The 27,990-nt window shown below is 38.1% G+C and overlaps 2 protein-coding genes across 4 annotated transcripts; one reads left to right on the plus strand and one right to left on the minus strand.

The window, feature by feature from the left end:
• Positions 1 to 131: 131 nt before the first annotated feature.
• On the minus strand, positions 132 to 27,954 carry LOC132706826 (centromere protein J). Of its 2 annotated transcripts, XM_060678398.1 has the most exons (9): positions 27,476 to 27,954; positions 14,537 to 14,912; positions 9,423 to 10,007; positions 8,076 to 8,270; positions 6,894 to 7,115; positions 6,651 to 6,822; positions 2,668 to 3,023; positions 1,142 to 1,337; positions 132 to 1,082 (listed from the first exon to the last, which is right to left on the minus strand). In XM_060678398.1, exons 1-9 carry the CDS (start codon positions 27,837 to 27,839, stop codon positions 942 to 944), a joined length of 2,607 nt encoding a protein of 868 aa, XP_060534381.1. In that variant the 5' UTR covers positions 27,840 to 27,954; the 3' UTR covers positions 132 to 941. The 2 variants fall into 2 exon arrangements, with proteins under 2 accessions (XP_060534381.1, XP_060534382.1); XM_060678399.1 differs by lacking the exon at positions 132 to 1,082 and having other exon boundaries at positions 1,270 to 1,402.
• LOC132706828 (aspartate aminotransferase, mitochondrial-like) lies at positions 15,441 to 27,467 on the plus strand. 2 transcript variants are annotated; one of them, XM_060678402.1, is made up of 3 exons: positions 15,441 to 15,717; positions 15,775 to 16,302; positions 17,799 to 21,318. In XM_060678402.1, the coding sequence occupies exons 1-3, from the start codon at positions 15,534 to 15,536 to the stop codon at positions 18,347 to 18,349; spliced, it is 1,263 nt and encodes a 420-aa protein (XP_060534385.1). In that variant the 5' UTR covers positions 15,441 to 15,533; the 3' UTR covers positions 18,350 to 21,318. The 2 variants fall into 2 exon arrangements, with proteins under 2 accessions (XP_060534385.1, XP_060534384.1); XM_060678401.1 differs by lacking the exons at positions 15,441 to 15,717; positions 15,775 to 16,302 and adding exons at positions 21,586 to 22,113; positions 26,910 to 27,467 and having other exon boundaries at positions 18,364 to 21,531.
• Positions 27,955 to 27,990: the final 36 nt, after the last annotated feature.

Raw genomic sequence — 27,990 nt, forward strand, 5'->3', positions numbered from 1 at the left:
GTAGGTTTAATTAAGGAGCATCTTGGTTTTTTTGCAATGTTGAATATCGTTGCTAAGAACACTCGCCCATTGGAAGACATCGACCAGAACTTCCCACAGAATATAAACTGAACAGAACAGGTTCGTTTGTGTTCGCTGTTGTTCAACGTGGTATCTGCCTCTACTCAACAGATGGCGCTCCTAGCACGTCTTGGAGGGATATCACGTGTTTACGTTTTAAGGGGTTGTGGAACTGGTGTTTAACTCCCACTTATCACACCGCGAATTCAGTCTTGCACCATTTAAAATGCTATAAAAGTGGTGTAAAACTTGGAAGATCGGTAAGTCATTAAAGTGTTATACAGGTTGTCCAGAAAAATAGAGGTAAAGATATTTTATAAACCAGATTCTGTTACATTTGGCAAAGTTAGTAATAATTGATTAGAATTATTAAGTCCAGTGAAGTATACTACAACAAATGTTGAAAATGTCCGCCATCAATTTCTGTACACCTTTTTGCTTCACGTATTATTCTGGAATATTATATTATTACCATTTTTTTCAATGTAATACTGACGTGGGGTTATTGGTTGCCAGCAAATCAAATTGCAGTGCCCTCCGTGTTGGATAACTTTGCTGCTACTATTATTACGTAAAACTTAAAAGAAAACACTACTAAAACAATGCAGTATTGCGTGCTCACGCTGTCTAAAGCTTCGTTTAATAGTCTTTCACTAAGTGTAACGGCACAAGTTTCTGCGATCATGCGTCGCGTCACTACAACAGTGTGTATCTTGATAACTCCAAATTTCTCCGTTGTCTAAAATATCTCTTTTGTCGAACGCTTCCTTACCAAAACTGGGTTGCATGAGATTTGAAAGGGACAATGCACACATAACTTTCCGACCAATTATTTTATTGTATAAACTCTCATAAAAATAAATTACAACACTTAATCCAAATTAGTTCATAACAGGTTCGTGAGTGTCTTTTAGTAGAAGACCATTTGCATCTTTAAGCCTGACCCGACCGTTGGGATAAACCGTTTCGACGGTACCGTCGGGATAAAGGGTTCTCGTAGTTCCGTCGGGATATTCCCGCCTCTTAAAAAACAACAAAAGTTTAAACGTTAAAAGCAAAACACATATCACCTCATATTCACCTTATATTCGTTAGTGTGTATTTCTTTTTGTCCATTGGTCAATAAAAGTATCTGCTCTCCGGCCCTATTCTTTATAGTTTTTGACCCGTCAGGGTATCGTTCCTCCTCCGTCCCGTCTGTGTTGACCACGCGAACCGAACCGTCCGGATAAGAGATTTCTATTTTGCCATCTGCGTACCTTTTACTCTTTTGCCCGCTGCGAAAGATATGATTTCGAATTTGCTTCTTTTCATGGCAATAATTTAATAGGTCCGATTCGGACTGTAAATGAATTCAAAAATTTTAAAAAACATTTATTTGATTTTATTAGAGTGAATGAACGAAGTCATATCATACGGTGGATTAGAGCGTGTGAATTATGCAGAGAAAAACTATACGTTGATCGCAGACGGAATTCAATAAGTAAATCTCATTATACTAAGTCGCCTTAGGGTCATCTGTCAAACAGAGATTGGTGGGTTCGGTGTAACACTAACGTCATAGAGGCAGGACATCATTGGCGCATGAAGGAGTTAGGTTTGGCATTTTCGCATTTATCTGTCTTGAGGCAAGGATGTAAGAAAGGAAGCAACTTGTGCAGAAAAGAATTAACATATTTTCGGACAAACAGCACATCATTAGTATACTGGCGCACGAAGGAGTTGGGTTTGACATTTTCGAATTTATCTGTCTTGGGGCAAGGATGTTGGAAAGGAAGCAACTTGTGCAGAAAAGAATTAACATATTTTCGGACAGCCAAACAGCACTGAAGGCGCGCTCGTGTGTGTGTGTCAACACCTCAGTGCGTTTCTGAGACTGTAAGAACTGCCAAGGTAACACTGGCACTGAAGGTAAGCAGAAAGTGAAATTTCTATAGAGCAAAGACCAATGTTTTCAAGGTTGCTTAACAGTGATACAATACAATAGAAATCTCTTAGGAATGTATGACGATGTATGATGATGACGAGTGCCAACTCTGCTTGCAAGGTGATGAAACGACAGAGCACGTACCGGCAAGGATCAGGTACACAAAATTGGGGTGGGTCAAACCCTCAGACTTGACTTTAAAGAGACCTAAGTCTAATGGGAGTGAATACTAATCAAGTTTGGTAAAAAAATTGAGGTTCGAATTTTAATTAATCGTGGATCATTAGGCTGCTTTGTCGACTTTATAGTAAGGCTTAGACCTAATACTGTGAGATAGTGCATTGGCATTATACTTTTATGATATTAAGGGTATAATTAATCGCATTTTTATAATGTTTCTTTAAGTAATAGTGTAGTTTCTTTGAATGGCAAACGTGTTGGACAAACACTGGTTATTATTATGTTAGAGACCGTCAAGCCAAAACTAATAACAGATCCAACCAAACCAACTAAAACTATCTGATAAGTCCTCAAAATATTTCTGAGTTCACAGAACTGGTAAATATAGTCACATATTCATCTAAACACACACTCAGATATAGTTGGACCTATGATGAGTTACTGTACTGTTCAAAAACCGTGAATTTTATCAAGTGAAACCGCATTATATTATTACTCACTCTTTATATTCGATCATCTCGCTACCGTCGGCGTACTGGACCTGCCAGGAATCGCTTTCCGCGTAGTGATAGCGGACAGTGTTGGTCTCCACGTTGGTCTCTTTCACGTCACCGTTGAAATATTTAACGGTGATGAGGTTACCGTCCGGCGAGATCGTCTTCGTATTGCCGTTGCCGTAGTGAATCTCGATCGCGCCATTTTCAAGCCTCCGCTCCGTTTTTTCGGAACCGGAAGTGGTGGTAGTCCCGTTCAACCTCGGGCTGTCAAACTTACCAAACACGTGCTCGTATCGCTGCTCGATATCAGATTCCGTATTACCGACACCTTCGTCTTTGCTTTTACGATTTTTGGGAGGCTGTAAAGGTTCGGTTTTGAAAAGCGCAGAATTGATTATTGTGTAAAATGGGATATTTTCCCTTATTTAAGATGGTCTTTATGTTAATTCGAAAAAATATACCAATGGCTGCTATATGCCATGTTCACCAGGTACGGTTTTTTTAAAACGTATAGTTTTATATAGGGTTCCAACTTTGGAAACTTTTATAACCTTCATTTATGTGTGTCATTGCAATATTACTCTTGCGATATAACCCGAAAGTGATTTTCGAATAGTTATAGTTATATAAGTTACCAAAAGGATATTTATAAAAATTTTCATAACCGGTAAAAACTAATAATTAACTAAAAACTTTGATTTAATTGTGGCTAGATGTTGGGAAAACAGCACCGCAACGAGGTACTGTTTTGGCCTCCTAAAAGAGTTAAAAGAGGAAACAAGATTGCTTTCGAAAAATCGTCACTGGGCGGGGCAAGTTCGTAGCGCGTAGCGCGAAGCAACTTTTTATTATAAAAGGAAACAACTTCGCGGTTTTGTGTGGTAAAGGGACGCACTGTTTGTCTATCGTGCTCCTGCGGACCACTTTCGCAAAATCGATGTAATTTAATTGTGCATGCACCCTGTGTTAAGTGTCCCTCACATCTCGTCGAACTTCAAAGTTACAGCAAACATCGGTAAATATTAAAATTTGCATAAATAATAGCGTTGTCGAATGATATTTTTTCAAATATCTCGCGCCCTGTATAATTGACGAAACCTTATCGCTATTAATTTAGCCACAAAAACGGAAATTTTTAGGATATTTTAGAATTTTTGCCCATAAACAACACACCCTGTATATGATACAATCATTGTTTGAAGTAGAGGTTATAGCCCTGAGTTTTCCACGCGTCCTGGTTCAAACAATTTTTGAAAATAGTAAATGGTTTGCGAGAAAATAAGTCTTTTCTGAAACCATGCAGTGTGCCGTAATAATCAATGACGGCATGGCGTCTTGACAGCCCCCGAAATAGCGATTTTAATATGGATTTCTTCAAATATCCCGAGTAGCGTATGTGATAGACGAAAACCGCAAATACAAAAATTGTAGCTCTTGATGCGGCCTATGACACCGTTTAAACCAATTAAGCATAGTTTTTACGATATTTGATTTGGGGCTAATAATTTACTCCGTAAAAAAACAATTTTCTAGGTCATTTAGATTTTTGCATATAATTTGAAAACTCTGTATATAATCGAAAAAATGCCTGAAATAAATGTTATTGCACTGGATTTTCTGCGTCTGCCGGTTAAAGAATTTCGCCAATCGTATGAACGATTATGGAGGAAAACATATTTTTGTGGAAGCTAAAATTACCAAAAAAAAATTGAAATATATTTAAAAAATACATGTAATATTTGATTACGCCCAATTTCTACAGATTAAATGTGGCCACGGACTTTTACTCCTCTGTTAAATTTAAAGTTGATATCTGCAAATTTAGGACGGTTAACACATTCCTCAATCAGCACGGAATATCGGGAACACCCTGTACAATAGGTGAAAACCTTAAATACCATAGTTTTTGCTGCCTATGCGGGCTATATCGCAATATAAAAAGAAAGTGAGATCTGAATCATAGTCTTTCAGTTATAACCAATTTTCAATAATTTTTCATTTTTTTTGAATTTGCAGCTCACCCTGTATATTTTTAAAAAATTGTCAAGAATAAAAGTTTTTGAAAAATGGTGTTTTTTGTAGACCCTTGCACGCAAGATTTTTTATTTTTTTAGAATACTTCCTGACCCCCCGAGCGCCCCCATTTTCAATAGGTTCCGTCACGAGGCAAAGCTGCATATATGTGCCAAATATGAAGTCGAAAATCGCGAAAAAAAGATGGATACCGGCGTCGGATCAGGGCCATTTCTTATAAGTTTCTGTGCCTCGTGGAGGGTTAAAAATGAGACAAATTTCAATTTTGTAGCTCCAACGGTTCAAAAGTTATTCAGGAAAAACCAAAAGACTAGAACGGAGAACGGACAGACAAAAAAAAAAAATTTCCGACGGTGATCATTTATGTACCAATGGCGATCCTGTAAGATTTCATCGATTTTCGAAAGTAAGAAGTTGATCGGACCCAAATTCCGAACGCACCATCAGTCAGTAAGACCCGGAAACTTTACCCAGAGTTAAATAATCCATGTATCATCTAGTATCTATTTTCAACCTAGCGGGGCAGTGCTACAGTTGGGTAATTGCCCATATAATATTACCTTAATATAAATCTCGATTCTGGCCTACTGGCCACTAGTTACTAAAAGCTAATGATCGTAGTTATGAACCTCTTGATAGTTACTTCCGTCTAGTTAAGTACGTTAAGTAAGTTAAGTACGTCTAGGCGAATTAAAGTTGAGTTGTACTCTCTGTATAGCGACTCTACACCTACCATTTACCACAGTGAAATTTAGGGCAGCTGAATTTAAACCTAACCGTTCCAAAACGGTAACTACAGACGATCATATTGCTAAAGTTCATCAAATGGTGTTAAACGACCGTGGAATTAAAGTGAAAGAGATAGCAGAGGTTATGAGAATATCCGAAGAACGTGCTGTTTTCTCATGCTAGACCAAAAACGTGTTCGAATGACCGTTTCCAACGCTCTGTTGGCGATGTTTAGGTGCAATAAATCCAAGTTTTAGCGCCTATTAATTTCTCTAGATGAAACTTGGATACACCGTTATATTCCCGAATCAAAAAAACAGTCAAAAGAGTGGATTGCGAAGAGGGAACCGACCCAGAAAAAAGCAAAAATTGTTTTTTTGGCTAGAAAAGTGATGGCAACGGTTTTTTGGCATAGCCATGGAGTCATCTTAATCGATTACATTTGTAAAAAAATCTATTTAACCAAGACAACGTCTCATACCTTAGCGATGGCGAAAATCGACGAATTACTGCTTGACTATCCGAGTGACTTATTTTTGTACCCTCATCTGAAAACTACGCTCCGAGGACAAAGACTTTCGTCAAATGAGGAGGCAATCACCTTCGTGAACAATTAATTATTCTGCGGAGAAAAACGCTGAGTACTATTTTGACGGGTTATACACATGGGAACATCACTGGGAGAAGTGTATATAGTTACAAGGAGACTATGTAGGAAAATAAAAAAAATAGAAAAAATGCCTTGTATTATTGTTAGGTTAGGAAACTTTCCAAGTGACCCTCGCATTTCTGTTTTTATTTCTGGTCTATCGTCTGATGAACTTCGCACGGTCTTTAGCACACCTATTATAAATAAATATACACTTCCAAATATAATACAAATATAAATCAATAATAAATGTTGTGAATTGTAGCTATAATACGGCAAGGTTAAAAATTTTATAATAAGGTCTTTATGGATACTAAAAACCTTTTGTAAAACCTTGAAGTAATCAACACCACAGTTTTCATAAAGTAACGAAAATGTTTTGGCTGCACTTATTAGATGTGTTACAAAACTTGTACCACGAATGATTTACTTACAAAACGATAAAACCTTGAGTTTCTTATAAACCTCCTATAAATGCGTACCGCGTATCGCAAAACCCGATGGTTTTCGGGACCCATAGGTAAAAAAATCTGCCCTTAAATTTTCTCCCCAACGCTACGACCGCCCTCCGTACCTTATCACGATCGATGTCGCCTTCTTTATTCTCCTTCCCCTCTTTAAAATCGCCGCTGCCGGACTTATCGAGTTGCTTTTTCAACGCGCCCTCCGTCAGCCTGCTGAGGTTCTTATTGATCTCGTGAAGCATCTTCACTTCGGCCGGTCGCCTCGCCAGTCTCTGGTTGGCACTAGGACGACACGGCATCGAATTATCCATCCCTTACCGACCTCCACAACCCTATTACGTCGCGAATCTCACCTCAGTTTCGCGTTCTCCTTTTGCAGCTTCTCAACGGTAACCTTCAGTTCGCCGGTCTCCTTCTCCAGCTGTCTGAGCTGCGTCCTGAGCCTCGCCTGCGTCGCGCCGCTTTTCGAGTCTTTCAATTTCATCAGTTCCTTCGTGTCCGCGAGCTCCTGCTTGAGCCGGGTGATTTCCGCGCGTTCCTGCTTCGTCGGCCGGTTCTGTGCCTCTTTTACGTACCTTTAAACGGAATAACATTATCGCGATGGTTTAACAACACAGGATATTTAAGGTCACTCTGCGTTAGTTCTGATTCTGGAATTTCGTTCTGTTGAGATTTCCCACGGGGGGCGGCTATGGTGCAGTTACGTATTCTCACTACTTATTGCGATTGTTATGGATATTGCTTTCACAGATATACAATAAAAATTGGTGTCTGCATTATAAAATTTATTTGAAAAAATAATGACTGGTAAAAATGTGTCCTTATATTTGTTCTTTTTTTTAAATTAAGTCCCCATTTCTTACAGAAAGTGAACGGTATTATTGCGTTCTTGTTTCTCATATATTGATTTTAGGAATTTCATTATGTTTCCTCCTTCCTAATGGAGAAAAACTGAAGAAAAAGATGAATGTCAAACTCCAATAAACCAAGAAGATTTAGGTTTCAGTAAATGTATAGATGAAGGTGACAGGGACTCAGGCGGAAAATTTACTTGTACCAAGAGTTAGTGGTGCCCTACCCTATGAAGTCTGACGGAGCGGCTTCGAATGTCGCAAAATAGAGAAGAGGCAGTTACTTATTGAAGTCCCAGCGATTACAAAAATGTCTGGCACTCCATCGGAATGATGGTCCGATTTTTTCGAATGGTGTAGAACAATCACCCCGTCTAATAATAATAAGTTTGATAAGATAACCACCAACCAACCAAGATACAATGACAGAACTTTTGGGACAAGGGTTCAAGAATTGTCGTCTATCTAACATGGGAGCTAGCACAGTTGTCAACGACGGTTCCAGGGGCAAATAATAATGGCCGCAACCGATTTTTTAAAAAGAAATGATAAAAAAGTGAGTTTTTGTAAGCATTTAGCATAAAAGAAGTATTTATCATCAATTTAATAGTGCACTACCAGCGACGAAACCAACGAAGAGTGGCCTCCTTGATTCTGATTACATTCGTTGTTACAAGCACTCACGTTTCGAAGATCGTTTTCTCGCGCGCAAATTTTTTCCTCTCCGCTTCGAGCTCTTCTTTCAGCCGGCCCACGGCCTCCAGGTGGTTCTGGTTCGTTTTTTTGGCCTCACGTTCCAAACGCTGGTTTTTTGTCTCCAAATCGCCGGCTTTCGCTTTCAATTTCTTGTTGTCCGTCTGCAGCTGTCGAATTTCTAATCTACAAGCAACTGAAAGCTGTAAGCGGAGTCCGGAAGTGCGAGAGCTCGACGTTGCCATATCGCCTCTCGCAAACTTTTACGTCAAAATTTAGTACGCAGTGTCACGATTGGTCCACCTACAATTCCCCCAGGTGGCGCCAAAAGCAATTGCATTTCGGAAAGGGTAATAAAAACGGATATTACCAAAAAGAAAACAAGTAAATCGCCTAAGGGCAAATGCTGGAAATTATTTCTGAGGTTCTAAAATAACCATCAGATGGCGCTATTGTCATATCGAATTTGAAAACCCGTTTTCTGCAAATTAAAGCTATTTTGAGTGAGACAAATTCAAATCTTTTCAAACATTTCAAAAAGGGCTTAGTGGATTTTAATAAACTTGCAGTCCTTTGAAATGCTCTTACTAGACTATCAAACGTGCTGTGGGTGGCGATTGACAAATGGCAAAAAAAACCGGAAGAAAATTAAATGCATCTATCCATCATTTTTTCGCGATTTTCGACTGTTTTTTGGACCTTGCTATGAAACATGATAAGTATCACAAATTTGAAGCAATCGACTTCATATTTGGCACATATATGCAGCTTTGCCTCGTGACGGAACCTATTGAAAATGAAGTATTCTAAAAAAATAAAAAATATCGCGTGCAAGGGTCTACAAAAAACATCATTTTTCAAAAACTTTTATTCTTGACAATTTTTCAAAAATATACAGGGTGCGCTGCAAATTAAAAAAAAATGAAAATGGGTCCCCCTATTATTGAAGATTGGTTATAACGGAAATACTATGATTCAGATCTCACTTTGTTTTATATTGCGATATAGCGTTGCATATTGTCGTTGCATTACGACACGTTATTCGATAGTTTTGGCTGCATGGCAATTTCAATACCCTGTTTCCTGTGTGAAAGAAAACACTGAACACTTATATTATGTCACTACGAAGGCCTATCGACTTAACCAAACCAGAGGCAATGAGCTACAGGAAGGAGCCACTATCGAGAGACGAACCTGGATCACAGATAATAGATCATCTACGTCGCAGTGACGGACAGACAGATTGCTGGCTCTCATGATCTGGCATCAGGACCAACAAAGGAGGAACAGGAAGAATGCGTCTGACAAAACGCGAAACTGCCCAGCAGAATCACCAACCTGAATTGTTCACATTGACTGCACTCTTCTCTGATCGTTTCGTCCGAGGTGCAGTTGAAGCTCGTATTGACGGCAACGTCAATTCTCCTGGACGCGTCATCGCTCTGACACTCACTGTCGCACTCGGTATGGCCGGCAGTTATGGGCGACGGAGACCTACTCGACCACCTTTCGTCGTCGGAAAAACTCCTGACGCTCGTTTTAGCCGAAGACTCTACAAGATCGACGTGTTCCCTCGCGTTCGGAGAACAAAAAGAATCACCTGAATCGGAACCGGGCAACTTTTCACACCCGAGCCTTTTCAAATTGAGCAGGAAATTTTGAAGCACGTCCGTGTTTTTGGTGACTTCCCGTAGCTTTTGGTGCAACCCGAAGAAATGCGGCTCGTTCGGTTCCGTCGACGCGGTTTCTTGTTTAACGCTCCTATGGGGGGTGCTAGACAGTAAGTTTAAGATGCTCGTATTCGTCGAACTGAAGCTCGCGTGGTCCGCCCTTTTTTCTAACACCTCGAACAATCTCAGCTCCCGTTCGGATATTTCGGCGCTCTGATTGAAGCGGTGAGACGACACTTTAGATATGCGGTCCCTAAAAAGCACAACCCTTTCTTTCTCCCTCGTTAGCGTTAGCTTATAATAAAACATTAAACTGTAAAAATTACTAGCTGAGAGAAAAGCTCGATTCGATTCTCAAAAATAGAAAGTTACTGGATCAATAGTTGCTGTTAAAATACTTTTCAGTAAATACGTCTTAGAATGTCGTTGGTTCTTATAATATACGAGAAAAACATTATCTTAAGTATGTGCCATGAATCTCTTTTTGAGAACACCCACAAAACGTATATAATTAGTATGTTTTACCCATTTATGTACTGGAATACTCCTGAAAGTTCTACTTGCAATATTGTATTGAGTAAATTTTTAACTCTTTTAATATTAGGAATAAAGTGAGGAAAAAACATCCTTAGAGCCATATATGTATTATAGAGAATTATATCCTTTGGGGAATTCCTGGAATAATTTTTCAAAATCTAATCATAGGCGAAAAAAATTCTTCAGATTTTTTGTCCAATCAGATTTGACCTGCTGTTGAAGTAACAATATAAGCAAGACTCACTGAAACTAGTACTGGTATTTTTGAATATTAGTTTTCTATGATTTAAATTATTTTCCTATGTTCTTAACATAATATCAATTCTTTAACACATGTATCGAGACTACGCTCACAACCCACGTTAACTAGCTAACTAGTGGCTTCCGGTCTCCTATAAGTATTATTATATGTTCTCGGTATTTATTGTTTTTTTTGCTTAAAGTGTAAAGTCTGTTCATAGATATAAGAAAGTGACTAACTGTTTTTGTTAGGAAAAATACTAAACAATATTTATTTATTTATGTATGCATTTATGTTTAAATCTAAAATAAAATTACAAATTATTTTTATTACCTATTTAAATTACTTAAAATTATTCACATAATATATCAGTATTATATCATATATTATTTGCAATATGGATATACGATTGTTCTGCTTTTTCTATATGTTTAACAGATTTTGCCCAACTTTGTGGAGGGATGTTAAAAACTTCGGTTTCTATAAGTTTGAGGACATTGGAGTTCAATGGGATTAAATATACAGTGGTAAGGTGGAAGGAAGCCTTAAAACTATATGCCCTAGATTTTTTTGCATAATTAGTCGAATTATTATTATTGTAGGTTCAAGCTTTGTAAAACCTCAATTAATTGCTTTTTGGTATAATCTTCGTGAAAATAAATGTCGTTATTATACATGTAATTTTGGATTGTTGCCTTTGTGTCACATGAGGAAGGGGGTTTAGTCAACTGTCTACTGTGATAACTTGCATTGTCCATTACAATAACGCTATTAGGAGGAATGTTTGGAACTAGTTTGTTTTTAAACCAACTTTCAAATAAATCAACGGTGGTGTCTCCATGGTAATCTAGAGAAGAATCTTTAATATCTTTCGCAGATAGAGAGAGTCCATTTGGAATCCAACCATCTTTAGAGGCAGCATACAAAATAGGCATTCTTTTACCTCTTTTTGATGGCGCGTTTGTTTTACACTTATCAGTTGAGTCAATGCAATCTTTTTCCGGGGCATCATATGTGTCGAACCAGGTTTCATCCAAGTAAATAATTGGCCTTTGTTGTTCTCTGTAAATCCTTTTTTTTTCTAGATATTCCAGTCGCCATTTCCGAATTCTAAAAGATTCCATTCAAACTTGCCTTTTATCAATTTTTTTAAATCGAAAACCCATGTGTACACTTCCACAAAGTCGTTCTGCCACATTTAACACCTGTTTCATCTTTTCAAATTTCCTAATTAAGGTATCTAATGTAAGTACGCTTTGTTCCTCGTACATTTGGTAAATTTTTTGAGCCGTATTTTATCTTGATCACTTCCATCTACACTCGAGAAACTGTGAGCATCGCATCTTTTTTTCCTCGCTGAAATGGAATTATTCACGACTTATTCCCAAATAAACATTGTTTCTAACTTCCTTAGTCTCAATAGAATAGTGTTTTCTACATTTGGGCGGGAGCATCTCCTGAGATTCACTAGACTCGTACATATTTTGCATAATTCGCACACGATTCAACACACGCTATATTACACACGAAATAAGAATGATTACTAATAAACTTAAACTAAGTAGTATACCAAACCAAAGGATATTAAACAAAGGTAGGTATAAAATTATTTTCTATGACGGACCACAATTTTCCCTGAATTTAAATTACGAAACTTTAGGTAATAATCTTGTTGCATTATATGTTAAAGCAATTGGTCACTTTCTTATATCTATGAACAGACCATACCATACTAGTAGGTACGCAGTGGTAATTTTTCAAGTAAGTAAAGCCAATGTAAGTCCTTCTAATAATCAAATTTAAAGCTGACATAAAATCATTTTTTCAAAATTTCCATTAAATGAGATAATGAGATATGAATAAGCAAGTTAAAGTTTAATAGACAATATTTTCCAAAGAAAGAATAGCAAGAAATACATAAAATCAGTGCTTGGAGCTAATGTGTTTTAAACTTATTTTCATCATGCAAGTATCGTTCACAACTTATGTAAAAAAAACACTGTCTAGTCAAATTTTATCTGAAACCTTTTGGATTTCTTAAAACATGTAACCAAAATTGCCTTTTTTTTTCTGCCATTATGTCCTTGAGAAATTATAAATACTTTTAAGATTCACTTTGCAGTAAATAAATAATAATTTTATGGACATTGTAAAATTTGCATTATTTTTATGAAACACGAAGTTGTTGGCTACAGAACAGTTTTACATGCATACCGAAGATTTTCTTTAGAAAAGTGATAACTTTCAATTTGATTTTTTTCAAAATATCTTAAAATTTGAAGTGCATGAAAATCTCGAGTTTCTATGATCCTAATGTTGAATGTTGTGTGTTTGTTAAAAAATCTGAATAAACTTTTGCTTTGTGAAGCTTTTCAATTTTGTTACTGCATTTACTGCAAATATACCTTTATGCTTATAAGATGTGTTCAAAAAGTAAGGTGACTTTTGTAATTGGACGGGTTAAGTACATATCTTCGATATATTTTTTGTTATATCGGTAAACATGTCCCTAACTATGTTCACAGTTTCAGCCATTTTATTTTTTTTGTGAGACAGAATCCTTGACGTGTTTTGCGTGTTCGGCGATTTTCTGCTGTAAAAAAAATGGATCACAAACACTTGAAATGTTGACAAGGGTATATAGTGAATCTACTTCCAGCAAAAAAATATTTATAAGTGGTACAAGCTGTTCCAAGATGGCCGAGGAGATGCAAATCTCGCTTTGGAAGCCCCAGCACGTCAATAACTGATGTATGCGTTGAAGAAGTGAAACACATGGTGTTGAAAAATCGTTTCTGAAGTTTTAGGCACGAAACCTGTCGCAGCAAAATTTGTTCCGAAACTGCTAAATTTTGAACAAACGTAGACGGAGCATCGCTCAAGAGCAGTTAACAAAATTATTAAGTTAATTATGATTCTGATATGTTCAAAAAAGTCATAACTGGTGTCGAATTATGGTTATGACGTCGAAAGCAAAGCCCAGTCGTCCCAATGGAAGAACCCGGAATCGCCAAGACCGAAAAAAGCACATTAAGTTCTATTAATTTTTCTTTGATTATTGTGGCGTTGTACATCAAGAGATCTAACCACAAGGTCGTACGGTCAATAACGAGTATTATTACCTTGAAGTTACGCGTCGTTCGCGAGAAGCAATACGAAGAAAACGGCCGGAATTGTGGGGAAACAATTCATGGATTTTGCATCACGATAATGCACCTGCTGACTCATCGTACTCATCGTTTTTGGCCAAAAACAAAACCACAATCATGCCTTAGCCACCATATTCACCGGATAAGAGCCTCTGCGACTTTTTCCTGCTTCCAAAACTCAAAAAAACCATGAAAGGAAGGAGGTTTGAAACGATGAAGGAGTGCTTACCAGAAGTGCTTCGAGGATTGGAAAAAACGTTGGCATATCTGGGGGGTTGCTTACATTAATTTTGATGAATAAATAAATACGTTTTGATAGAACTTAAAAATCACCTTACTTTTTGAACACATCTCGTGTACTACATATACTTGAAAAATGGTTAGTAGTTGTAAATTCATGCTAAGAATGTACTACATACATTCTGCAGTAGTATATCAATAGAATATGAAGTTGGGGACTCCCAATTTCATATCAACATATATTTAGCATATTATAGAGCTGCGCAATGCAAAAAACACGCGGATTCCAAAGATATTCTTCTTCTAAGTCAGGATATTCTTGTTACATACTAAAAGCGTTAGGTTGATAGCTACCATTACTGTTAAAGCGGATTATCAAGGAGTTAGTAACCTCTTCCTGAGCTTCTGTTAAGAGCAAATATTCCCTACTAGAGCTTTGAAAAGAGAGCAAGAGGGACGTCTTACAAAACTTGAAACTCCAATGAAATTGCTGGAAGAAATGTTAATTGCGAGAAAGACTCTCTCATACACTCAGCTCACCCTGAACTCCTGTTAGATCGGGTTAAAGGGGTTATCAATGTTATCAGACAGAAACGCACTAGGTCTATTACTTACGGGATGTCATTGGATGTGGCCAAGTTGAGACTTTGCTTCGCTACCAATTGACTCAACGTATATTCGTCGACGTTTTTATCCACGGCGTCGTTGCTAATAGCGTTTAACTCAACACCCTTGATTATTTGATGCGAGTCAGTGCCCTCGGCCGGTTGATCGTCACGGTTGAACACCGTGTGCCAAGTACCTCTGGGTTTTATAAAGTCGGGAATTTCGAGGGGGGTGAAATCGATCTCGCCACGAGATGGTAAAGAAGGGCTACCAGACTTTAGATTCGGTTTGTCACGAACCTCCTCACTAAGGTCATATTGTATGCGTTTCGGGACACTTTCGGGCTTTTTCGATTTTGAGGATGTAAACTTAGATCGCACCCCATCTGCAATGGTAATAAATACGAATATAATGAGCTAAATCAGTTAAGGAGCTACAACTTCTTTACATTTAAATATAAACCCTAGGAGCTAAATTATCTAAAAGGTAGCTCATCTAACATTGTTCTTGTAAGGTTCGGTACAGCCTTGTTATAAAGCAAAAATTTATAAAACAATTTTAAACATTTTAATATCTGCTTCTTAAGCGTTTCTTCAAATTATTACACATCTTCCTTAGTGCGCCATAGAGTATAGTCTGTGGTGCACCGTTGAAGCTCACACACAGTTTTTTCTACAAAAGACTGTTATAGTATAGCTAGTCATAACATGTTATGAATTATCATCAACCTACATGATATCCTATGACTGAGAAATTCCAAAAACCGTTAGATAAAAAGTGTTGTAGTTTTCTCTCAAGAGAGGGAAACTAACAAAAAAAAAATCTTCCTATTTTTATTTTTTCTCCATTAGATATTTCCTTTAGAGTTAGTCATTTTTGTTGGAAACTGAAATGTCTCTTATCTGAATATTAACAATTAAAATTTTGACAGAAATTTCAAATATATATCTAGTGCCAAGTTTACGAAACGCCACATCAAAATTTTCTTGCCCGTTAAAATACGATCATGCAGCGCAACAAATTTTTAAAAGTGTTTGGGACAGTGAGGCGAGTGCGAAACAGCAGCACCTGGTGGCAGAATGTGGAACAAGGTCCCCCGGACCCGATTATGGGAGTGGTGGAGGCGTTTAAAAAAGACAAAAACCCGAAGAAAGTGAATCTCAGTGTCGGCGCGTACAGGACCGACGAAGGTAATGAACACAATAACAAATTGCGAGTCTATTAAAATAAAAAAAAACGCGAAATAGGTAAGCCCTACGTGCTGCCGTGCGTCCGAAAGGCCGAAGCGTTGGTTATCGACAAAAAGTTGGACAAGGAATACGCGCCGATCCAAGGTATAGCGGAGTTCAACGAGCAAAGTGCGAAGTTGGCTTTTGGATCGGAAAGCTATATAATTCAACACGGCTTCAACGCCACGGTTCAAGGACTCTCCGGCACCGGATCCCTTCGTATGGGAGCCGCGTTCTTAGCGAGCTTCTTTCCCGGTCCGAAAGTTGTATATCTGCCGAATCCGACGTGGGCCAACCATACCCCTATATTTAAACATTCAGGACTGGACCTTAAGACTTATAAATATTACGATCCGAACTCGTGTTCGCTAGATTTTTGCGGCATGATGGAAGATATAAGTAATATTCCGCAGAAATCCATCATTCTACTCCACGCCATCGCCCACAATCCCACCGGCGTGGATCCTAGTCAGGAGCAATGGATGGAGATCTCCGAAGCCATAAAGAAGAAAAATTTATTGGTGTTCTTCGATATGGCTTATCAAGGTATGAAGAACCGTTAATTATGTTCTCTATTCATGAAATTCATCGTTGATATGACCAAGCGCCAAGCTAAAGTTCTAATTTGCACATCCTGGAGTTAGCACCACTACCATAGCTACATGGGGGAATGCATTATCATACATCTTCCCTAATAAATGGGCCCAATGGTATTACCAAGTGAGTGCGAGTTCCAAACTCATGCCACCCCCTACCATAAGAGAGCAACTTCCGTAGCTGACAGCTCCGACAATGTTGCATTGAGCGTATCGCTCTCCAGGGCAGTTATATACTCATCTGGTTGCCAAACAATGCATTGCTCCATTCGCGGTTTGGGGTGCCTGGGCAAACTGAAGACTACCTTCGATAGTCTATGATTAGTAGGGAGTAGTATAGTTTTCTGCTATACTTCTGCGTATTGTCGGTTGACTAATACGGTAGACCAACCAAAAAATGCATCTATTGTCATCATGTCTCAAATTTCGTCTTCTTTGGTTTCTGGTAGTCTCACGATACCGTGTCAGTTCTCTGGATATCTCAGATGGTGTCGCATTAAACAGGAAAGTCATTTGACCTTGTGGCACGCACGCTTCGAAATATTTTTCCTTTTTTTCCTTTCAAACAATCTGGTTAAGAATCACTTTAGTTGTTATGGTTCAAACTCAACAATAGAAGTATACAACACGAACTGATAGGGATAATAAAGAATTCAACTTTTTAGCCTTCTTCGCCTATTTCACGAGAAATTGCGTCATCATTTTAATTAAATTTTCTTAAAATATGCGCTAATTTTGCTGTGCTGTGCAGAAACAAGCAAAATGAAAAATAAACGGGAAACAACATTTTTGCAATGGCTTCGATTACAAAACACTTATTTTTAAGTTAATGAACGTAATGTAATTTAGTGTATATATTATATTATTCATTCTTCTACTTTAACTACCTATCCATATTATTGAACGCTGGCGCCCTCACCTCCAAATTTATACCTCCGGCAGTTGGTATGAGTTCTCCAATTGCTTTTCCCCTAAATTTTGGTCTCCATAATTAAGCGTACTCATGTGTTTTCAAAGGTCTTTTTGACTTTATTGGTCTCAAAAATCTTAAGCAAATCTGTATACCCACATTTCGATTGCTAGTTCAGAATCAAAGCCTCTACATGTAACAGTTTTTCATATTTTATGACTGCAGCCAATATTTCAAATATCTGTATTGCATTATTTTTTCAAGTTGTTGATTTTGGATTGCTATTAATTGTTAATCTCTGGATATATTGTCACCAAAACCGAAAAAGTAAACACCAGTAAATAAAAGCTCAAATTGCCGGTAAATGCAAAGTTTGGTCACTATTAATTTGCATTGGTCAAGACAATGTTGCATGCAAATGCATTCACGATAAAGTCACTGATTGAAATTCACCAGTAATAAGAACACAACTATGCAAATGAGAATATATAACTAGGGGCGTGCTGATCAGGCTCACCGTTTCACATCGATTGCAGGTTTTGTTAGCGGAGATCTGGACGCGGACGCGGCGTCCGTCCGACTCTTCATAGACGAGTGCCACCCGATCCTTTTGGCTCAGAGCTTCGCCAAGAATATGGGTTTGTACGGGGAACGAGCCGGCGCGTTTACAGTCATCACAGATTCAAAGGAGGAAACTGCACGCGTCTTATCGCAGTTAAAAATCCTCATCCGAGCCATGTATTCGAATCCGCCAGTTCACGGTGCCCGAATCGTGGCAGAAATTTTGAAGAGCCCAGAGCTGACTTGCCAGTGGAAGGACGAGCTCAAAGGGATGGCGGATCGGATAATGGCGATGAGAAAAAAACTGAAGCAGGGTTTGGAAAAGGAAGGCTCGACGAGGAACTGGGACCACATCACGAACCAAAGGGGTATGTTTTGCTTCACGGGCCTCAAGCCCGAGCAAGTCAAGAAGCTCACCGCCGAGTTTAGTATTTACCTGACTATGAACGGGCGGATTTCGATCGCCGGTGTAGGCAGCAAAAACGTCGATTATTTAGCGCACGCCATTCACCAGGTGTCGAAATGAACACTGGAGGGGAACCACGCTAGCTCTTGGAGTCGGCCACTCGAAACATACTGTAATGTCCATCAAAATTAAAACATTTTTCTAAATGGAAGTTTTCTTTACTCTTGCATTGACCGAAACTTCTTTGGTCTTACATTTTTTGGCGCCACACAAGCCTTGACATGTTTATGCAACTCTAGTGCTGCATTATTCAGTGTGATCCAGGCGCTGCAAGACGCAACAGATAATTTTCTTCACGTGGAAAGAAGGCGTGATAGCATCAGAACTTATTCAGCGTTTGCAAGTAGCATTTGGTGCACTTTTCAAGAAGACAGGCGCTAGGAGTCAAGGCTGTTGATACCAGAACAGAAACTCAATACTGATAATGCATCAATTTCAAGTGATGTCAGCCCGTTGTGGTGATGAATTTTGGCAACGCATAATAACTATTGACTGAACGTGGATCAATTATTTTAATCCTGAGACTAACCGAAAGTAAATGCAAGAAATGAAGGCGCATATAGTTCTGTCTATTGGAAAGGTAATGCTTACTGTTTTCCGGGTTATTCGAATTTATTAAATTAAAAAAAAAATAATTTATCAAATGGACTCTGACGATTTACGATGGGAATATCTTTCACCCCCCCCCTTACACTCCGGATCTTGCACCCAGTGATTATCATTTGTTTCCATTTATCATTTGTTCGATGTAAAAGTTTAAATGACGCAAAACGTGCTATAAATAGGTAGATTCAGGAGACATGGAAAAAGTTGTTTCATTGTGATAAATATAATCAGTTGACAAAATAATCAAAAATTATAGCTAAATTCACAACATTTCAGAAATGTCCCTCATAAGAGGTGTTTTTTTTTTCGATGTATAGAACTTTAAGTTGCAATAAAACAACGATGGATTGACATGAATTTTATTTATCCGAAAGATAATCTTGTGGCATTACATTTTAAATATGGTTTCTGGCATATGACCGCCACGGCTGGCGCCGATGTAGTCCAATCTGGACGTTCAATTTTCGATGACTTTTTCCAATATTTGTGGCCGTATATCGGCAATAACACGGCGAATGTTGTCAAACGTTTGTGGCTTATCCGCATGGACCAATGACTTTACATAGCCCCACAGAAAGTAGTCTAGCGGTATTAAATCACAAGATCTTGGAGGCCAATTCACATTTCCAAAACGTGAAATTAGGCGGTCACCAAACGTGTCTTTCAATAAATCGATTGTGGCACGAGCTGTGTGACATGTTGTGCCGTATTGTTGAAACCACATCTCCTGGACATCATGGTTATTCAATTCCGGAATGAAAGAGTTAATAATCATAGCTCTATACCGATCACCATTGACTGTAACGTTCTGGCCATCATCGTTTTTGAAGAAGTACGGACCAATGATTCCACCAGCCCATAAAGCACACCAAACAGTCAGTTTTTTTGGATGTAACGGTGTTTCGACATACACTTGAGGATTAGCTTCACTCCAAATGCGGCAGTTTTGTTTGTTGACGTAGCCATTCAACCAGAAGTGCGCTTCATCGCTAAACAAAATTCGCTTATGAAAATCGGGAACAACGGCAATCTCGTTTTGGGCCCATTCGACGAATCTACGCCTTACTTGATGATCGTTTGGCTTCAATTCTTGTTGAATTTTGTAAGCACGTAAACCAAGATCCTTCCGCAAAATCTTCCATAAAGTGGATGGACACAGATCCAATTCCTGTGCTCGACAACGGATGGACTCATTCGGGTCTTCCTCAATGCTACGCTCTACAGCAGCAATAGCTTCTTCTGTACGCACCGTACAGCGTCTCTGGGGATGCGGGTTATCAATAAGAGTAAACGTGGTGCGAAAACGTTCCATGGTTAATCGAATTAACTGCTCTGATGGACAATTTTGTCGACGATAAGATGGACGTAGTGCGCGATGAGTATTCCGCATAGAAGAATTATTTTCGAAATAAAATTGCACTATTTGCAAGCGTTGTTCAGGCGTGAGTCTATTCATTATGAATTGCCAAACCAAACTTGAGAATAAATCACTTGACAGCGGTTAAATCGGTCGCCATCTTGAATGCCACCTTAAAGTTCTATACATCGAAAAAAAACACCCATTATTTAACACTAGTCAGATTAAAGTTGACGTGCACGGTATACACAAACACACAACAGATAATATTTTACTCATTTACAGGGTCAATTAAATATTAGCATGCGTGACGCATAATGTGAGATATCTACACGGAATTTAAACCACTATTTGTATAGGAGGTACCGGAACGTGACGGTGACGGTTCATTTATTTTAACCCAAAACATTCTCTTATTGAAAATTTTTAATTTTTTGCCCAAAAATGATATTTGTAAATCAATTTGCTATTAAAATGGACAAAAAATACTGGGTTTGAATTTATTTGAAGTTTTGGGCACGCGCATTCCAGAGGAAATCATGCCGCCAACTCTCTGTCATTAAAGAGCTGATAAAACAGAAAACTGTTAACTAACTAGAAAGATATTAAGCTATCCACACCAAACAATGCCTACGTCCAGAAAAAACTACGCACGGAGACATGTACTTTTACGGATCATTCCTTACTTACAAACTCCAATTCCGATTGGTTTTGAGTAGCACCCCGATGTGCAGGGTGTGGGAATAGGAAGACGAGACAGTAGAACACATTCTGTGCCTTAACCTCTCCTTTAGGCGTGAAGCCATGCTTGGCGAATCATATCCATCCAATACGGTAATAAGGGAGACGATTTTGGGAGCTGTCATCGCCGACGTTTATACACTAGGCTTAATGTAAAGTAGAGGCATGAGGAAGCACTGCTGAGGCCTAAGTGCTATAGTGTAGGCGACTTGCACTGACTTACATTGACTATAATTACAAGTGCAGACAAGCAACAAATAAACCTAACCGAGTGTCATTCTGACGGTTTTTTTTTCTTCGAAATATCATTGAAATTTTCATTGGAATTTTTACCCAGAAATGTACATAAAAAAAATTACCCAAATTTTGAGAAAATTAGAAATCATAACGTACGCGTCGGTGAGACGCACATCAGATTGGTGGCAGAACGTAAGCCTTGGCCCGCCGGACCCGATTCTAGGACTAACCGAAGCCTACAATCTAAACAAGCACCCCAAAAAAATGAACATCGGCGTGGGTGGTTACAAGGACGACGAAGGTAAAGGATAACCAATTTGGTTCGCGATTGCAAGGCGCCATCGCTTCGCCACAGGTAAGCCCTACGTGTTGCCGTGCGTCAGGGAAGCGGAAGCCATAATCGCGGGGAAAAAAATGGACAAGGATTACGCTCCGATTCAAGGTATAGCGGAGTTCAACGAGCAAAGTGCGAAATTGGCTTTCGGCGGAGAAAGTTACGTCATTCGGAACAGCTTGAACGTAACCGTTCAAGCGGTGTCCGGTACCGGAGCCCTCAGATTGGGCGGGGCGTTTTTGAAAAACTTCTTTCCCGGCTCGAAAATCATTTATCTCCCGAGCCTGACCTGGCTCAATCACGTTCCCGTTTTTAAACATTCGGGATTGGACATTAAGACCTATAAGTATTACGATCCTGAAACGCGCACCCTAGACTTTTGCGGCTTGATGGAAGACATAGGCAACATGCCGGAGAATTCGGTCATTTTATTTCACCCGATCGCTCACAATCCCACCGGCGTGGACCCAACCCGAGAGCAATGGGTGGAGATATCCCACGCGGTCAAGAGGAAACGTTTACTAGTATTTTTCGATATGGCATATCAAGGTAATACCACCAAAAATATAGTGCATTTATTGCTTTGACGTTTTAAGTATTTTACAGTGCCTTAACAGGACCATGGTAAAACCTATCTCAACAGATGTTCATCCTGCATTAACTAGGAAATTTTTATTTGAAACGTAAATGGACCGTTTCAAATTTGATTAAGCATTGATGCGGGGTATTTTCGAATAAGTAGAAGCGTTTATTTTAACATCACGTGATACGTATCGTTCTTAAGAGTTTAATCTAAATTGCAATATGTTCGTATATGTTACGGAGGTATTTGACCCTTCCAGTAAGTACGTATTTATGTACCTGATCACGAGCTTTGACCCTGTGAGGCTGTTTTCTGGATAGTTCAAAGGGTAAGTATAAAGTACCTCTACTCTATTTATCTTATAGATAAGTTTGAAAATATTCATTTTTGTCTTGGGTGCCTGTCAATTAACAACATTCTTCTTCTTGTATTTTTGTGTCTTCTACATAGTTCTTCGATTCTTTTTTAAGACTACAGATTATATTCGCAGTAGATAAAGGTACATCATAAGAATACAGACAAATATTCATTAGAATCTTATGATTAAACATTTTTTGAAGGTTCCTGTATCTTAACACTTTAAAATATGGAGACCTGTTAGAAGAAGACACGGAAAACAATGCAGAATTTGAAGACGAAGTGGAGTCGAACCTAATGACAATTTAGAAGACGAACTACCTCAGCAAATAAAAAACTCACCCCTTTCTCTTCAGATGGCAAACAAATTGTTTTGAATGTTTACAATTTTATGAGAAATTCAGAAGGGGAAGTAGGAGCTGCAATACAAACAAGTGACGTGACCAAAGTTCCGAAGTCAACTATAAGAAAAATTGTTGCAAATGGGATAGTCAAGAGGGAAGTGCGAGAAGATGCTGGTACATCGCGAGTTTTTAAAGAGCAACTACGACGTTTATAAAGTTAACATTGTTTCAACCCTAGAAGAACTGCATAAAAAAGTACTGACAGACTTAAACATTAGTTGTGCCAAAAAGTCGTTGCGTAGTTTTTTGAAGAAAATGGATTTTCAGTTCCAAAAAATTAATAAACGTCAAGTCAAGCTAATGGAATCTCAAAGAATTTCGCAATGAAGGCCAATAGTGTATTTAGACGACACGTGGTTCAATACTCACGATACAGTAAAACAAGGATGGTGTGATAACAGTAACAAGTACGAGGTTAGCACCAAAATTTCCCGGCCTGACATAGATGCAGCTCCAGTATCACGACAAAACTTTGTCTTCTTTTAAATATATACCTTAGTAGGCGTAACAGCATTTTAAACAAGACGCGTCCGAAAAAATGTTGCAAATAACGCAAATTGAGTATAGAGCAATCATAAACTTTTTGACAAAAGAAGGGTTAACACCTAAAATTATTAAAGACAGGCTAGATGGTGTGTACGGCCAAAGTTCTCCTTCGGATTCTGTAGTAAAAGAATGGGCAAAACGTTTTCGAATGGGGCAGGAGTCCCTGGAATATGATTCAAGAACTAGTCGAGCAGTGGTGGTCATAACGGAAAATATTGTTGCGATTGTGGTATTGAATGATCGACGTTGAAAGGTCATGGAAATCTCAGAAATTACTAAGCCTTTTGATACAAGTGTTCGTCGAATCCTGCATGATCATTTAGGTATGCATAAGGTTAGCGCAAGATGGGTTCCTAAAAACCTATTCAAAAACAACGCCGGGTCGAGTGTGCGCGGTCTTTTTTGGAACTCTGTGGGTCGGAACCGAAGCCTGTGATAGAAACCATTGTGACGGGAGATAAAACTGTGGTTCTCTATTATGACCCTCTATCGAAAAATCAATGGAGTGGCGTCGTAAGGGTGAAGCACCTCCAAGAAAATTCAGAGTCTGTCAGTCAACAAAAAAGGTGATGGCCACGATCTTTTGGGATTGTGAAAGAATTCTTTTGATAGATTCTAAAGGAACTAATACCACTGTCAATGGTAAGTATTACGCAACATTATTACATAAATTGCGAGACTGCATACGTGTAAAACGTCGAGGAAAACTGAGCAGAGGCGTGCGTCTTTTGAGTTAAAAGAGGCTGTTTTAGCTCATTTTGCAGACAAACCAAAAGGATATTTTTTAAAGGGATTGAGTTGTTAATAAGTAATAAGTGTATTGAAGTTAAGGGGGATTATTTAGAAAAATAATAAAAAATTGTTACTCTACTTTGTTTCTTTCATATTCAGGCCGCGAAATTTTGGCGCTGCCCTCGTATGTATTAGACACATAGAAAATGCGTAACAATTCTTCATGCTTCAAATGGTTGAGTGAAAGATGCCTTATTTTTGTCTGCCAAAAACGTCAAAGATTCAAGTGTGTGGATTACCATGAAAACATTTGAGGACTGGTTTGAAAATAAACTGTTGCCAAAACTATCGCCAAATACTAATGTGTTGGATATGATATCATATGATCGTCATTCAGCCCAAATATGCTTCTTCAAATAAAGAAGAAACTAAAGAATTTCTTTACGATAATGATTTATATTTTGAGGAGAGCTACATGAAAAAAGAACTTCTGGAATTATTAAAAACATTTTAATAAAGACTACAAAATCGATTGAAGTGACTGATACTTCATTATTATTATATTTAATATTTAATAAAATATAACGTAATAAATTATTACTTTGGACTATTTTTTTTCATATACCTGTTTCAAGAATTGCTCGGCGACAAAGATTGAAAACATACTTATATCCCGCTTGTTAGGGTAGATAGATAAATTCCTAGGACGGTCCTGGAATGGTTACGGGTAAGCGTCTGCTCGGGACGGCTGAGGCTGCGGTTTTGGAGTAACAAACAGTAGGATCGGTGGTAAAAGCACTATATTTCTGGTCCAAGTATAAATCTCGACTGTTTGTTTTTTCCAAAATTCCAAAATTTTGTTCCGCTCAGTCCAATTTCGTTTCAAACTTATGACATTATCGTTTATGTGCTGGTATATATAAAACATTAATAGACGTGAGGCACGAATTCATCTAGGTGTACTTTTAACTTTTAAACCATTTTAATTAAAAATTGGTATTTTGTATTTGTATTAGTAGAACCACCAACGTGAGTAGGTATGGAGAGTGACAGTTTAAGTTCTGACAGATGGGAAGATATATTAGAGGAATATTGTCTTGGAGTCATGTTGACAACGAAGCCCAAAAGACGATACTGGGTGCATAAAAATAAATAAAAACCGTTTTAAATACGTGCCTTTTATACCTTAGAGAAAGAACTTGAAACTGAAAAAAAATTGCGAATAAACGTTAGAACCCCTTGTGATGCCAAAACACACAGATCAATTGTGGAAAGATGTTTCTACAGGATTGAGAAACTTATGGAATTTCCCTAACTGCATTGGGGCAGCTTATTACAAATATAAAGGAACTCAATCTGTTGTTTTAGCACTTGCAAATGCCAATTACGAATTTATTTCTGTTAATGTGGGCTCATACGGCAAAAACAGTGACGGAAATATTTTTACCAAATCTAAACTCACTCGTTGACTGGGACAGAGAAGATCGAACATACCTATGAGAGTCTATTCCATATGTTACAGTTGGAGATGAAGTATTTCCTCTAAAACCTGTGGCCGCAACAAAATCCAGCCATTTTCTATTAAAAAAATATATTTTTAATAATGTTTTTTCTTATTACTTCGTTTTGTATCGGTTGCACCATCTAGGGGGATTTCAATGGTTGTATAGCCGATAAAGAAGTTCAACACCAATAAGCATTTTCGATGCCAGACCTATGAAGTAGAGAATTTTTTCAAAAATATATTTTATTAGCGTGCATCTTCTGAAGTAGAATTAGATGCGAAATATAGCAAATTAATGAATCATGTGTGAAACTTGTGACAGAATTCAAAAATGAATTAAAAGTTAAATGCGCAAGAAAAAATTATTATGAACGTGTGCGCATTTTGCTTGAAATCCAATACCTGATTTTTAAAAGAATTTGTTCCATATTTTCAAAGTCAAAATCAAATAATTTTTTAACCAAAAAATTGCAAACAAACAAAGCATTGTCACAATTGACTAAACTAAGATTCACAAAAAAAAAGCAATTTTAGTATTTTATATTTTAGTATTAGAACTACATATTTTATTATCAACAGAATATAAAGAAAACTATCACCTACATACTTGTTTTAGTTATTATTAGTTACCTATTTAAAGAAGAAGGTGCCCAGTCAAAGGATAATTGTTAAAAATCAGAAAAAACAAAAAATGACATAAAATAACAAAGATAAGAACGAAAAAGTGAACTACAAACACCATATTAATTTAAAATCTGCAAATTTAGGAACTCTACAACTGAATAAGATCCTAGAACTGTTAAAATTGATTTTATTTTGTTTTTTTAAGCATTAAAGCTTTTTTTCTATCTTTATTTCAACTGGTAACTAAGAACAAATTTTATGCACGACTAAGTGGGGCCTCAGTCCAATGGCGAAGCGGAAGCTTCTGTTAAGGTAGCCAAAATTAAGAAAATATATTTAGTTTTGAATATGCAACATTCTGTTGAGGCCAAAGAAAATTAAAACTAAAAGGAAAAGTTAAATTGCCACAAAAGGCACAATGGTACAGATTTCTGAGTGGGAGATGGGGTTTGAGTGACAGATTTACCTTGCTAGTTGTCGTTTTGCATTCCTGCACCATATATGCAAGTCAATATATATACTGAAACTCGCATTGTCCTTAAATAGTGAAACTATTCGACTATTCACCTAAAAACTGTGTATATATTGATTGCAGGTTTTGTCACTGGAGATTTGGACGCCGACGCCGCGTCAGTACGATTGTTCATCGATGAATGCCATCATATTCTTCTAGCTCAGACTTACTCAAAGGTCATGGGTTTGTACGGCGAACGAATCGGCGCGTTTACGGTCATCACAGGTTCAGAAGAAGAAGCCGGTCGGGTTTTGTCACAATTAAAAATCCTTATTCGAGCGATGTACGCGAATCCCCCACTCCACGGCGCGAGAATCGCCACCGAAATCTTAAAGAGTGAAAAATTGACTAAGCAATGGACGGACGAGTTGAAAGGCATGGCACAAAGAATAATCTCGATACGTCAAAAACTGAAACAGGGCCTGGAAAGGGAAGGGTCGACTAGAAATTGGGACCATGTAATAAGCCAAAGGGGTATGTTTTGTTTCACAGGCCTTAACCCTGAACAAGTGAAGAAGCTAACCGAAGACTTTCACATTTACTTGAACACGAACGGAAGAATTTCAATTGCGGCCGTGGGAAGTAACAATGTCGATTATTTGGCCCATGCCATACACCAGGTTACAAAATAAACTTTTAAAACTCACTCGTTGCGTACTGTTTGCTTGAAAATGACCTTCTCGACGCGGAGGACATCCTAAATCTGGCGAGACCGTCGCCCTTTCTCAGGAACGGTCGTTTGGGCTTGTTGACAATTTGAACAGGCGTTTCTTCGGCCAGTCGTTCTTCCAAAAGTTGATTAAATGGTTTGCTTGGGGAAATCGCTTTCTGATCCCAATTGTCTGGTACATTTTGTAGTTCATTGGGCGAAAACGCTTTGGGAATCGTAGGTTCACGAGAGGATCGCTCTTTCGTTGCGTCCGAATATTTTTTGAATAAATTGTCGTAATCATCTTGCCAGACTTTAAGATCTTGTAAAAGTATTGGGGACGGTGACGAGTCTAAAGGCATTTTACGCCGGTTACTTTTATTGTGACATTATTATTGACTGGTAATTTAAAAAAAATTTTTGGTTATGTAAACAGATCAAACAATGAAAACTCTACCGAATACAAAATAAAAGGAGTATAGCGCTCAGATAGGCAAAAATACCAAGATCATT

Source organism: Cylas formicarius, unplaced genomic scaffold (genome assembly GCF_029955315.1).
Source record: "Cylas formicarius isolate icCylForm1 unplaced genomic scaffold, icCylForm1.1 PGA_scaffold_8__14_contigs__length_24414737, whole genome shotgun sequence".
NCBI lineage: Eukaryota > Metazoa > Arthropoda > Insecta > Coleoptera > Brentidae > Cylas > Cylas formicarius.

Bases quoted from the DNA above. Each gene is read 5' to 3' on its own strand.
- LOC132706828 (XM_060678401.1), top strand. From the start codon at position 21,333: ATGTACATAAAAAAAATTACCCAAATTTTGAGAAAATTAGAAATCATA. The intron at 21,532-21,585 runs GTAAAGGATAAC...GCTTCGCCACAG, and splicing joins TGGTTACAAGGACGACGAAG to GTAAGCCCTACGTGTTGCCG. The intron at 22,114-26,909 runs GTAATACCACCA...TATTGATTGCAG, and splicing joins TTTCGATATGGCATATCAAG to GTTTTGTCACTGGAGATTTG.
- LOC132706826 (XM_060678398.1), bottom strand. From the start codon at position 27,839: ATGCCTTTAGACTCGTCACCGTCCCCAATACTTTTACAAGATCTTAAA. The intron at 7,116-8,075 runs GTGAGTGCTTGT...TTCCGTTTAAAG, and splicing joins GAGAAAACGATCTTCGAAAC to GTACGTAAAAGAGGCACAGA. The intron at 3,024-6,650 runs GTACGGAGGGCG...GAACCTTTACAG, and splicing joins GCGACATCGATCGTGATAAG to CCTCCCAAAAATCGTAAAAG.